At 47.9% G+C, this 12,962-nt stretch overlaps 1 protein-coding gene and 1 long non-coding RNA gene across 2 annotated transcripts in view; both read right to left on the reverse strand.

Annotated features, from left to right (window-relative positions):
• The window catches only part of mbd2 (methyl-CpG binding domain protein 2), a 42,608-nt gene that overhangs the window by 12,182 nt on the left and 17,464 nt on the right, over positions 1-12,962 (reverse strand). Inside the window, exons 3-5 of the mRNA XM_042058522.1 lie at positions 9,899-10,036; positions 2,340-2,430; positions 2,035-2,212 (exon numbers count right to left, since the gene is read on the reverse strand). Coding sequence (XP_041914456.1) covers positions 2,035-2,212; positions 2,340-2,430; positions 9,899-10,036 — 407 coding nt within the window. The remainder of the gene's footprint in view (positions 1-2,034; positions 2,213-2,339; positions 2,431-9,898; positions 10,037-12,962) is intronic.
• On the reverse strand, positions 4,782-5,951 carry LOC121679625. Its single transcript, XR_006021360.1, has 2 exons — positions 4,902-5,951; positions 4,782-4,868 (listed from the first exon to the last, which is right to left on the reverse strand). It is a non-coding gene; the product is annotated as an uncharacterized LOC121679625 (long non-coding RNA).

Consider the following 12,962-nt stretch of genomic DNA (forward strand, 5'->3'; position numbering starts at 1 on the left):
AGAGCAAATGCATCTTCTGCTCATTCCTGGAAGACACAAACATTATAATGAAGACCACTGGCTCCAACGCACGGCTCAGCAAACGCAAACACAGATCGTCCACAAACACCACCACTGCTTTCCTCAAAGACAGGTGAGCCTCGGATGTTTGCGAGGTCCCGATTTCCGCCAAGCAGTCAAACACCCCCTTCTTTTAATCAGTGTGTGTCTGTGTGTGTGTGTGAGTGTAGGGGGTTGGAGAATTGGGGAGTGAATGAGCATTGACTAAACGTGGAGGGAGGAAGGGATCACAGTGGGGGGTGGTGGGTTGGGGGGGGGGGGGTTGTCACATTGTGCCTGCAGCTCCAGGGCCCAGGCAAAAGACAATTAAACCCAAATCAAAGACTATTAAACTAATGTGAGCTTAATTTGTGCGCCACCAAAGAGTAGGGAGGCGAATGCTGCGCTAACCATTAGCGCCAATGAGCTATGATGAAAAGGCATTGCTTTAACGCACGGAGAGATGCTGTTCTGACACTTCCCGAGCACAAACACACCACACACAGTGCTGTGCACTCTGCAGGCAGGACGCTGCTGTGGTGAATGATGAACCAATCTGCATTTGTTTTGAAGCACCAAAGCCAAGCAGGTGGGCAGACACAGTCTTGCCCAGACAGGCTCTTTCAGACACTAATAAAAAAACTGAAACAGGGTATAGGCGTGTGGTGTGGGTTTTTAATACAGCTGAGGTGAGCGAGGCTGGAATTACTCTGCTGACTTCTGTCTAAGCTGGGGACTATGGGAGACCCAGCCCTCCATTCAGCATGTGGAACCTTGCATGAAATGACAGGCTGGCCACAGACATCTGTCTCTTTGTGCAGGCATTACCCAGGTGGGTGCTACACATTGCTGCTGGTGGATGAAGTGAGCCCCCCCCCCCCCCCCCTCCTTCACTGTTTACCTAGATACAGTATACAAATGACATGTGTTGTTGCTGTTGTCCTTTTCTTCCTGATTTGTCACTAGGCTGGGACCACATTGAAATATCAGTGGCTGACTGTCAATGGCATCACCCTTTGGAGGGGCTTCGCGGTCAGGCTTGGATCAGCAGAGAGTCTAATGGCTTCTTGTCGCTCATTTGGGGGCGGGAGAGACTACACTCACTCAGTAAGGAGGGGCAGGGGGGGGGAGAGAGAACAGAGTTGCTCTGATCCATTTGGCACAACTGTGCTCACAGCGTTCAGATGGACGTGTAGTAGTGAACGGTGGACAATGCTGTGTGTGCAACAGCAGGGTTTTAACGTAAACAGAAATATGAATACGAAAAACCACAATTACATGCAAAAAGAACAAATACACACACACACGCACTAAGACTCGGACAAACATTCTGCGGTGAGTGGCTATATCGAGGACATCATTCCTGTGTACATATTGCCATCTAGTGGCTGTGGAAAGAACTGCAATGCTGAATCACAGACCACATAGACCTTCTCCAACTCAACAATGTCCACCAATAATTAACGACATTCTGAAGCTAATCACTCTAAGGCTCAGTGGGTGACCACAAGTTCATTACTGACATACACAGACACCCCAGATGGACAATCCTGTGGTTCTTAGTTTACTTAGTACTTTGCCATTCACACATGGTCTTAGTGCAAGATAAATCTGTCACCTCTATATTCCAATCCCTCACTATCTATCGCTCTTTTAAATTGGCCACACAGATAAGGACGCTTCGCCCTCAACCCACTTACACATAAACACAAAACCAGGCACACACAAGACTAACACACTAATTATAAATGCTTGCTTGTATCTGTATAAGATGTAAAAGGTTGAGGATATGCAGTAGTATTTACTCTTACCTACAATTTCATAAACAATCATGTTCTTGTTAGACGCATTTCATTGGCTCTGATAAATGTACTCTGAACCTGCAGAATAGCAATAAAGTTGAATCTAATCTAATCTAATACTTTAAAACACAGACATAGCCTACACAGCAAGCACACGTAAGTGGTAAATGGCCTCACGTGGAGCGGAACGTACCGGATGTCCTCGTCGGTGACGATGAAGGCCTTGCAGAGGGGTTGTGTGGTGTTGAGCCAGATGGCGGGATTCTTCTCTGCCGCCGTGGACGTCTGGCCTGTGATGGGCGCCGAGCTGGTGTGCAGTGCGCTGGCGATGGCCGTGAGCAGCGTATCGTCCGACGCGTCTGGACCCACGCCTGGAAGACACACACACACAGACTCGTCATGGGAGGGAGAAACCCTGTCACATAGTGTGTACCTCGGAGTGTGTGTGTGTGTGTGTGTGTGTGTGTGCCCATGTACGCAAGTCAGGCCAGCACTTACTTTGTAAACCTTTGGGAAGTTCCATGGTCCGTAGTACTTCTTCTGTGACATCTAACGACCGGAGGCCTTTCAACCGCTTTTCCCAGAAGAGCTGCCAGCATGCATAAAGACCACCAACGAGAGAGAGAGAGAGAGAGAGAGAGAGAGAAAGGGACAGAGACAGCACTCATGAGTTACAACGTTCAGCTGTTCTTCAGATTTACTACAGCAGGTTAATGTGTGAAGCTTCCCCTGCTGTCAATACTATTGTATTTCAATGCTCATATCAAATGGCTCACGCAGCCTTGGGTACAATTCATGCTCATGTGACAAGAGAGGGAGGGAGGGTAATAACAGCAACATAATTGCTACATTTTATCATTGCACAATGCTCAGAGATCAGGCCTGCAAAATGTGAAGCTGACAGCGCCTTTAAGAGAAACTATGTGTGTGTGTGTGTGTGTGTGTGTGTGTATTTGAATGAGTTTCTGTATGACTGAGTGTGTGCTAGTGTATAAGAACGTGCAGTGGAGAGAGAGCATATCTGGGAGTGTGAGAGTGTGTGTGTGTTTTTGAAAGAGTGCCTGTAAATGTGTGTGTATGTGTGTGTGTGTGATACTCCGTGTTCCACTCCTCTGGCTGGCCTGCGCCCCTGGGTACCACTGAGACCTCGGCGCGGCAGAGAGAGATCAGACAGGGCTGCCAGCACGGCCCATTGCCCGTAATGACCGTCTCAGGCCTCCAATTTACCACCAAACCCAGCGCCGTGACTTGCTCGGCATGACTGGGCACAGCCACCCCGCCTCTGCCAGCGAGGGCCCATTGCGGGCCTGACAGAGCTGGCATAGACCGGTTTCAGCTGACCACCGGCCAGACCAGCAGCCCTCCACTCTGCATTTGCTGGTCAAAGCTGACCCTACTCGTTTTATCCTAGTTCCACACAGTATAAAAACAGCTTAAACTAGCCTGGTCCATTTGACCACCCAGCTACGGCCGCTACACCAATAGTCCATCACTTAGCATTGGCTAGTCAGACCGAAACCTACCTGCCAGATCACCCTACCCAGATCAGTATAGCATAAAAAGCATATCCTAGCATAGCCTTGTCCAAGTCATCACAGTGCAGTGACCACCTACAGGCCAACTGTTCGCTTTAACGTATTAATGCTATCCTTCATATCAAGTGCTTGATATCTGAAATATAATCTCTTCTAACACATTAAGAGATTTTATGATCTGTTTACCGAACACCACCACTGTGCTGCCAAGCTCTTTGCTAAACACTAGCTCTTGTGAGCTGTTTACGAAACAAAATGATTTGTTTAAGGGCTGTTTACCAAACAGTAGCGGCTGCTGGCGCTGGATTTAGAGGCCGTTCACTGAACACCAGCTGTGTTTTCCAAAGGCTTTTAAGCTGAACACCAACGCTGCGTTTGGGCCGATAAAAGCGACAGGCTGCGAAGCGCCGGGGAAACAGCCTGGGATCACCGCGTCCTCCCGCCACCACCACGCACCCAGCCACTCATCGGCCTGGCGCTCGGCTTTGAGAAGGGTGAGAAAGCAAAAGCGAGAGAGAGAGAGTGAGAGAGAGAGAGAGAAAGGAAAGAAGAACAACGGAAGGAAAACAAAACATCATGGCAGCTGCCCAAAATCTTTCCCGGGCCGCTACTCCGACTCGAGGAGAGAAAAGCAATCCCGCGAGGTCGTAGGAGGAGGAGGAGGAGGAGGAGGAGGAGGAGGAGGAGGCATCTTCTCCCGTTCAACACAAATCCGTTTCTCTTTTGTCCGCCCGCTGCCGACGGCCGGGCTCCAATTAGGTGCCATTCAGACGGAGCCGCTGGGCTTGGCGGAGGGCCAGTGGGGAGGGGAAGGCAGCGGGCTGTGGAGGAGGTGGTGGTGGTGGTGGGACTAAACCCTGACAGAACCACTGTAAGGAAAGTATGGGTAAGGAGTGTGGGTATGAGTGTGTGTGGGCAGACAGGATGTTTGTGTGTGTGTGTGTGTGTGTGTGTGTGTGTGTGGGTGGGTGTGTGTGTGGGTTGGTGTGTAGGGTGTATGTCTGTGTGCAATGCAATGAGAAATACAAGCTATTAGGTGTGAACACTGACCAAAGCAGAGAAGCTAGCTACCACATTATGCTACAGGTGGGTAACATGGACTGAGGGAGCCAGACAGAATGACTCTAAGGAAAGGATGGGTGTGAGTGTATGCTAGGGGAGTATTCACTGATGGAAAAGAGTAAGTGAGAAAGATGTGTGCTTGTGTGCAGGGGCGTAGCACCAAATTCTGGGCCCTATGCACAAGTGTTGGCCATGGGCCCCCCCCAACCAACCAACTAACCAACCACCGGCTGTAAGCATGAAGCATGAGGTTCACAACTAACTACTATCTAATCACACATTGAATTAATCTAACAACTCTTATATGTACTGTATAACAGAAAATAATCTTATTACCCAAGACTTCACTGAATTTCTGTTTTATTTGAAGAATGTTTAAAAGCTAGAACATGAAATGAATGAAAACACTTTTGGCTGAGAGAACAGCTATCTATACAAATTGAACACTTTTGGCCGAGAGAACAGCTATCTATAGCTAACTGAGTGTGATGCGTTTCACAAGTTAGCTTTGCTACTAATTTGACAGCCTTTCCTCATGAACCTATATAACATTGAGCCTACTAAGTTAAGCTATTAGCTCATAATAATTTTCGAATTAGTAGGCTATTGAAATGTTGTGGTAGGCTATAAATCAGGCATCATGTTATTTCTAATTTTGTGTTAATGCTGTTTTAGCACTGATAATCGCGGATTCGCGGTGGTATTGAAGTGTTTTGTAACCTTCAGGAGTTCATTTCATTTGTAGACTATTGCTTTCACATTGGGCTCACCTTTCTTGGGAAAGAAGGCTGTTAACACTTGTTTTCCCTCATTTATTTTTTTCTCCCTTTCTTGCCTCTCTTTCCTTTTCTGGGAACCGGATTTAGCTTTCTTAGATTTAGACATCTTCACACCGTGAAAGTCTGCATTGCCGCTTCGGCAGAATGAACGTTACTTCAAAAATGCGCCTAGCAGGGGAAGGCGGACTGAACCATTTCGTGCAAGGGATGCCTGACATACCATAACAACATACTACTTGACCAGAGTGCACATTTCATTACGTCATATCTCACCATCAAACCACTCAGCTTCCATATTAAGCCATTTCCACTTCAGTTCTTCCAAATAAGGTAACTGTAGTATTATTTGTGGTATTATATGTAGTAGTATGTGGTATATTTCTAGCCACCCTTACATGTTTTAGCCCAATTATATGGGGTGGCAGAAGGGAAATCATTACAATGCTGTACTGTGTTTTATTCATTCTATTTTATCAAAGATCCTGTTTTAAACCACTGATTTTACACAGTACCCTCAAATACTACTCTATCCTATACCCAAATACTACTCTACTCTATACAACTCTATTCTATACCCAAATACTATTCTATTCTATACCCAAATACTACCAACAGGTTAAATACTCAAATTGATGTTCTTCTCTGTTACAAACAGTTCATGGTTTTGTAAGGAACTTATAATACAGTCAAACACTGATTTTGTGTGACCATTCATCGCATTTGATTGAAACGGCTCCAGTCCCCCCCCCCCCCCCGGGCCCCCGATCTGAAGTGCAGATCTGAGGCTACCCCCTCTCTCAGGCCTCCCTACCGACAGTCTCGCCACCTGACGGACAGCAGCGGCCTGCACTTCCAGCCGGAGTGATCCGTGATCCTCCATTAGCGCTCTGAGCCGTAATCCCCTCTAAAGCCAGCCTGGAGCTGGAGCTGGAGCTCTCAGCAGCTCAGACAGGTGCGGGATCACTCTCGGAAGAGACTCAATGGAGCTACACGTCACCCCCACAAAAAGAAAAGAAAAAAAAATCAAACGTGGGCTTTTTGGCCCGTTGACACCTGCTGGCTAAACAACATGGAACAAACAGCTCCAAAGTCTTTTCTGGTCTTTTGTTAAGCCTGGACAGAAGGGGTGGACAGGTCACTATGAAAGCTCAGCGTCTCTGCAATCACATGCTTTTCAGAATGCTTTTGGCATGTGCATGCGTGTGTGTGTGTGTGTGTGTGAGTGTGAGTGTGAGTGTGAGTGTGAGTGTGTGTGTGTGTGTGTGTGTGTGTGTGTGTGTGTGTGTGTGTGTGTGTGTGTGTGAGTGAGTGAGTGAGTGAGTGAGTGAGAGAGAGAGAGAGTGCCCAAGCACCTGCAGTCCTAAGACCAACAATAAGTTCAAATAAGAGACTTGTCAAACTTGAGAGAAAAGAAACTCACTCGCTCAATGCCAGCTGATTGTGGCCGATGACGCAGGTGGATGTGCCGTCTCAACACTTACAACAGTGTAAGAGAGTAATTTCCTTCGCTCTTTCCCTCGGCTTATCAACAAATACGGACTCATTACCACTTACAACACACAACTGTGTTGAGTTTCTTCTGCACATAAAAACACAAACAACATCTGACAGGGCGGTAGAGCCCTTTCTGCAAGAGCACTGTGGCCACTCTGCATGCCTGCTTCCCACCCTCACTGTGGTCACTCTCCTTCCTGCTACCCAGGGTGCCACTGAGAGCTAGCGTCACCAGTCCTGTGGAGCTCTCTGGACCGCTGTCGTACACTCTCAGAGCTCATCTCCCACATCCGTGGCGTCTGAAGAGGCCATTCCCTGCCCCCTCACCCATGACGGACGGTCCATAATGGGCCTCAGGCCTGATCACCGCCGATGATGGCTTCATAGGTCATTTACTGTGGTGATTTTGTGCAAGGCTTGTTTGAGACACACAGAAAGATGTGAAGCTATTCACGTGTGTGTGTGTGTTTGTATGTGTGTCTTGCACGCGTGCATGTGTGTGTGTAGCGCTATCAAGGTAATAACTTCCTCTAGGTTTTTTTGTCAGGCGCAGATGCAGCCTTTTCTCTCCTTCAAAGACAGGCTCAGCCGAGATCATGCTCACTCCCCCCAATCCGTTCTCTCCCATCATGAAGACATCAATCTCAGGTTCCCTTTTTCAATCATCAAAGGCATATTGTGGGGGGAAAATAACTCCTCTGAATGCACCTTGGGCTTTGATGCAGCGGCTGACAGGAGCTGATAAACGTGACGTCTCCATGGGCTCATCTCCATCTGTGTCATTAGGTGAATGGAGGTAAGAGTGACCAGGGAAAATATAATGTGAATATAATGGTTATCTACTATGGAATCCCACGAGGAACGGACAAGTAAAACCACTAGGCATTAACAAAATAAGCCAGCATACTTGCAGATGCCTGCTCACCCCTCTAATTAACGTTCCACTGCTTCACTCTCACCCCTCTAAAGAATGTGCCACTGCTTCACTCTCACCCCTCTAAAGAACGTGCCACTGCTACAAAGAACGTGCCAAAGAACATACCCCTCTAAAGAACGTTCCACTGCTTCACTCTCACCCCTCTAAAGAACGTTCCCCTGCTTCACTCTCACCCTTCTAAAGAACGTGCCACTGCTACAAAGAACGTGCCAAAGAACGTACCCCTCTAAAGAACGTTCCACTGCTTCACTCTCACCCCTCTAAAGAACGTGCCACTGCTTCACTCTCTTCTTCCAGCAGGAGAATATGGAACTCATATCTTGGGTGGTCACTCACAACTCACGCCACAAACACAAAGCTGTGAGCCGACAGTGTGAGCGAAACTCAGCCACTGAGTATTCCTGAGGGCTTCAGCGAGGCATATCAGCTATTAAGCACACTGTCTGTCATCTCCAGAGGCTGTTTCTGTATGCGTGTGTGTGTGTGTGTGTGTGTGTGTGTGTGCGTGTGTGCGCGTGTGTGTGCATGTGTGTGCGTGTGTGTGTGCGAGACTCAGTGAGATGCATCCTGGGTAATGATGCAGTGGCATGGGATGGAAATGAGCTCAACACTCCGAGGCCTCTGGGAGAGAAAGCGCTGAGTGGACACAATCAACCAGTGGAGGGAGGACAGAGAGAAAGAGAGAGAGAAAGAGAAAGAGAGAAATGGGGAGAATATTCTCCATTCTTGTGGCTCATTAGTCCATCCACTCTACTTACATCCATCCATGTTGAGATGGCTACACACACACACACATTTAGAACAGCCGTCAGAACAGTAGAATAGTGAGTCCCAACATGACCCTGCTATTCCAAAATCAAGGCACAAAATAAACCAGTTAAAAAAAAAAAAACCTCATAATCCACTATACTACAAATACTACAATATTACAGCGCTATGGTAGAGTACCACTAAGATGTGGGGAAAAGAGGGGGCACCATGAAGTGAGGACATTTTGTTCTTCCTTATATCTACATAATAGATATAAGGAAGTAATATCTACATTTTGTCCTAATCATTCACTCCCACTTGGAGAGTGTTGTCTCTTCTCCATCTGTGGTGCGGTGTGCTCTTAGAGAGCTTTAAGGCTGCTGGGTCTCTGTCGCCCTCGTGTGGCCGTTGTGAGTGCCTGCAGCTGCAAGGGCAGCGCCGGAGCTTTTGTTATGCAAAGCTTACGTAACTGGCGAGGGGGTCTCGGTGGCCTTGGGGCAGCGTGCCCTCGCTGGAGCGGTGGCGTACGTGTGCCCGCGTCACCGCTGCTGCACCACGCCTGCCTGCTTCTGACTCACATACGGACACACGGACACACACACACACACACACACACACACACAGCGACCTAGGAGGAGGGCACAGCAGAGGGAGCTCGCTCGCTTGCTCGCTTGTCTTTTGCCCTCTTGCTCTGTTGCATTCTTTTTTCTGTCTGTACTGTCTGTACTCTTGTGTCTCTCTCTCTCTCTCTCTCTCACTCTCTCTCCTCTCTCTCTCTCTCTCACTCTCTCTCCTCTCTCTCTCTCTCTCTCTCTCTCTCTCTCTCTCTCTCTCTCTCTCTCTCTCTCTAGCTCACACAGACGACTCAGTCTTCTGTCCAAGTCCTACACTTCTCCGTCTCTCCCTCTCTCTCGATCTGTCTCTCCCGCTCTTTTCCAGTATAATCGCACTTCTCTTCTTCTCTTACCCTCTCACTGCCAGAAAGCCATGACATGATGACTAACACTGAGAGAATGAATTCACATGGTTTATGGGTCAGGGTGTGTGTGTGCATGTGTGTCGGTGTGTGTGTGTGTGTGTGTGTGTGTGTGTGTGTGTGTGTGTGTGTGTGTGTGTGTGTGTGTGTGTGAGTGCATGCGCACGTGCACAAGTGCGTGTGTATGTAGGCGGCAAGGCGGCGGGGTCAATAACGAGCGTGTGCGTCACACTTTATTGGGGTTAGTGTGGCCTTCTCTTCTCGGGGGCCATTCCAGTTCAGGCAGGAAATCTTTATGCAGCGCTCATACAAGCCTCTGACTTCAGACCAGTCAGTCAGATAGACTGGGAGAAAAATAAATACATTAATGAAGTCGCAGACTGTTCTCAGACCTCTACGTTAGTGAGAGTTACCTTGAGGACAATCAACTACTGTATGTGGATTAGGATAAGAATGTGGTTTGGTCACACCCACAGTGTGTGTGTGTGTGTGTGTGTGTGTGTGTGTGTGTAAGTGGTCATCACCTGTCTAGGTTGTTCTGTGGCACGCTGCAGATCTGTCTTTACTTTATTATTGGGGTGGTTGACCACTTTGGTGACGGGTTGCTTGAAGATGGACGCGGTCTGCCTGATGGGGAGAGCTGTGTTCAAGTCAGGCTTGCCCTGTGAGGGAGGGAGAGACAGAGGCAGAGGGAGAAAAGAAAAGAAAAGAGAGAGAGAGAGAGAGATAAAAAGAGGGAAGTGAAGAAAGAGGGCGAGATTAAAGAGGTGGCAGAGTAAACCTCAGTGCTTCTTCCAACATACACAGACAATATCCACACAGACACACACACACACACACACACACACACGCACACACGCACACAAAAAGTCAGTTTCTCCTTCTTTTGTAAGGGCAGCAGGCATCCCGCGTCACCCTCCCAAACACTCCATCAGGAAGCGGCGCTCGTAAACTCCTTTCTAATCACTGAGCTCGACGGCAATAAAGCCAGGCAACAGAGAGTGGCTGTATATGTGAGGATGGGACGGAGAAAAAGAGGGGCAATAGAGTGTAGGTGGATATGTGTAGTGGAGAGGGAGAGGGGCAATAGAGTGTTTGTGCATATGTATAGTGGAGAGGGAGAGGGGCAATAGAGTGTTTGTGCATATGTATAGTGGAGAGGGGCAATAGAACGTGAGTGCATATGTGTAGTGGAGAGGGAGAGGGGCAATAGAGTGTGAGTGCATATGTATAGTGGAGAGGGAGAGGGGCAATAGAGTGTTTGTGCATATGTATAGTGGAGAGGGGCAATAGAACGTGAGTGCATATGTGTAGTGGAGAGGGAGAGGGGCAATAGAACGTGAGTGCATATGTTTAGTGGAGAGGGAGAGGGGCAATAGAACGTGAGTGCATATGTGTAGTGGAGAGGGAGAGGGGCAATAGAACGTGAGTGCATATGTTTAGTGGAGAGGGAGAGGGGCAATAGAACGTGAGTGCATATGTTTAGTGGAGAGGGAGGGGGGCAATAGAGTGTGAGTGCATATTAGGGCTGTCACTTTTGTGAAAAAATCCTGTTCGATTCTTGAGACATAATTGTTCATTGAATCGATTGTAAAATCGATTTTTCATGTCTAAAGACGACTCAATTTTCAACGCCAAATATAGGACAATCCACAAACAACTAACAGGCATTAGGACGAACGTAAGGGGGGCGCTTGAAGACGCACAATGGCGTGAAGTTTCGTGCACAATGACAAACAGGAGTGCAACATTCTCGAAAAACAATAAGCAGAGTGGACTGCCATAACATCAGTAAAAAACATCACTGCAGGCTTCAACGGCTGCGTTTACAATTAGAAATGTCAAACAAATTTCGCCTACGTAGAACTCACGACTGCTCAGTTTGCATACCGCTTTGTCCTTCTCCATAGTTTGATATACCCAAACCCCGAAGTGCTTCCATATCGAACTCCTCAAGTTATTAGGGCCTATCACTCGTATCTCTCATGTCGCACAGGTTGATCGCGTTGTCCTCAATTTTTTGGCAAAACACCAGCAGCACAGCAGCCGATTGAAAAAGCTGTTTCCGGTGCGTAAAATTGGTGGGATTTTTCTTTTTAGCTTTCGCAATGCTTACTGCACTTCGGAATTCTTTGTTATTTTTCTGCTTGTTCCTGAGTTTTGTTACATCTATCTTTTTCATTTGTTTAATTCATTTAAAATGAATAGTGTACAATTCCCTATTTTAGTTTTCGAAACTTGTGTTGGTTGGTCCAATCGATTGTGCAATCGATTTTCGAAGTGACAGCCCTAGTGCATATGTGTAGTGGAGAGGGAGAGGGGCAATAGAGTGTGAGTGCATATGTGTAGTGGAGAGGGAGAGGGGCAATAGATGCATGAGTGTAGGAGAAAGACAGTAAAAGAGAGCAAGAATGAGAGACAGAGCATGCAGTGCTGTAATCAGATGTAGATATGAATCCGGAGTCAGATGGAGCAACGCCAGCAGCAGAGGCTCGGTCAGAGCAGGAGGCAAAACAGAGACGTAGCTGGGCAGCTGGGTGCAGCGGGCAAACGTAGAGCGAGAAGGACGCCGAGCACAGTGTGACAGAAACAGAGGGAAAATAGAGAGAAAGAGAGGGAAAAGAGAGAGAAAAGGACAGAAGATATGTTGACCGTTGCCAGCCCCTCCCACGCACATTCCTGCAGCCGCCTCAGAACTGGGTGGCTGCTAAGGGTCAGCAACGACAAGACAGACCGTAACACTAACCACCACAAACACACACACACACACACACACGCTCAATGTACAGATGCACACACATGCACAATGTACAGTTTGTCAAAGTGCGTCAAAGAAACCTGTTCTTCTTTCACCGCGTTTTGGTTAGATGTAAAAGCTTTTTCATTCTCGTTCTATTCAAATATTGTTAGCAACCCCTTACTACCCTCCCCCCACAGATTCACGCACGAATAGCGACTTCAGTCAAACAAATCAAATATTTTCAATACCGTGTAAAAAGCTTTTCCATGTAAGGTAGATGTATATCTACACAAAGACAGGGAACTATATCTAGACAAAAGGTAAGTTAAATAATGGTCACACTCAAGACTTCCAGGTAACCAAGCTCTTGATCTTCTGGTCACGGCCAATCATGCTCAAGACACCTTCACGTCCATAAGGAGGAAGAGTGGGTGGTGGTGGTGGCGGATATACAGGCCGGCTAATACAAACACTAACTGTGCGGTGGACTCAGTCCAACCAGGCTGAGGAGTGGCTTCTGTGTACAATGGTGAGGGGGTCCTCTGAGACCGAGTCAGTGCAAGGAGAGAAGAGAGGGAAGAGGGGAGGAACAAAGAGAGAGAGAGAGAGAGAGAGAGAGAGAGAGAGAGAGAGAGAGAGAGAGAGAGAGGCTGAAGAGGAGGAGGGACTGAAGAGAGGATGGGAGGAGGAGGAGGAGAGAGGGAGGGGAGAAAGAGCTAACAAGAAGGGATGGGAGGAGGAGGAGAGAGGGAGGGGAGAAAGAGCTAAGGGGGGACACAAGAAGGGATGGGAGGAGGAGGAGGAGGAGAGAGGGAGGGGAGAAAGAGCTAAGGGGGGACACAAGAAGG

Source organism: Alosa sapidissima, chromosome 13, assembly GCF_018492685.1.
Source record: "Alosa sapidissima isolate fAloSap1 chromosome 13, fAloSap1.pri, whole genome shotgun sequence".
NCBI classification, from domain to species: Eukaryota; Metazoa; Chordata; class Actinopteri; order Clupeiformes; family Clupeidae; genus Alosa; species Alosa sapidissima.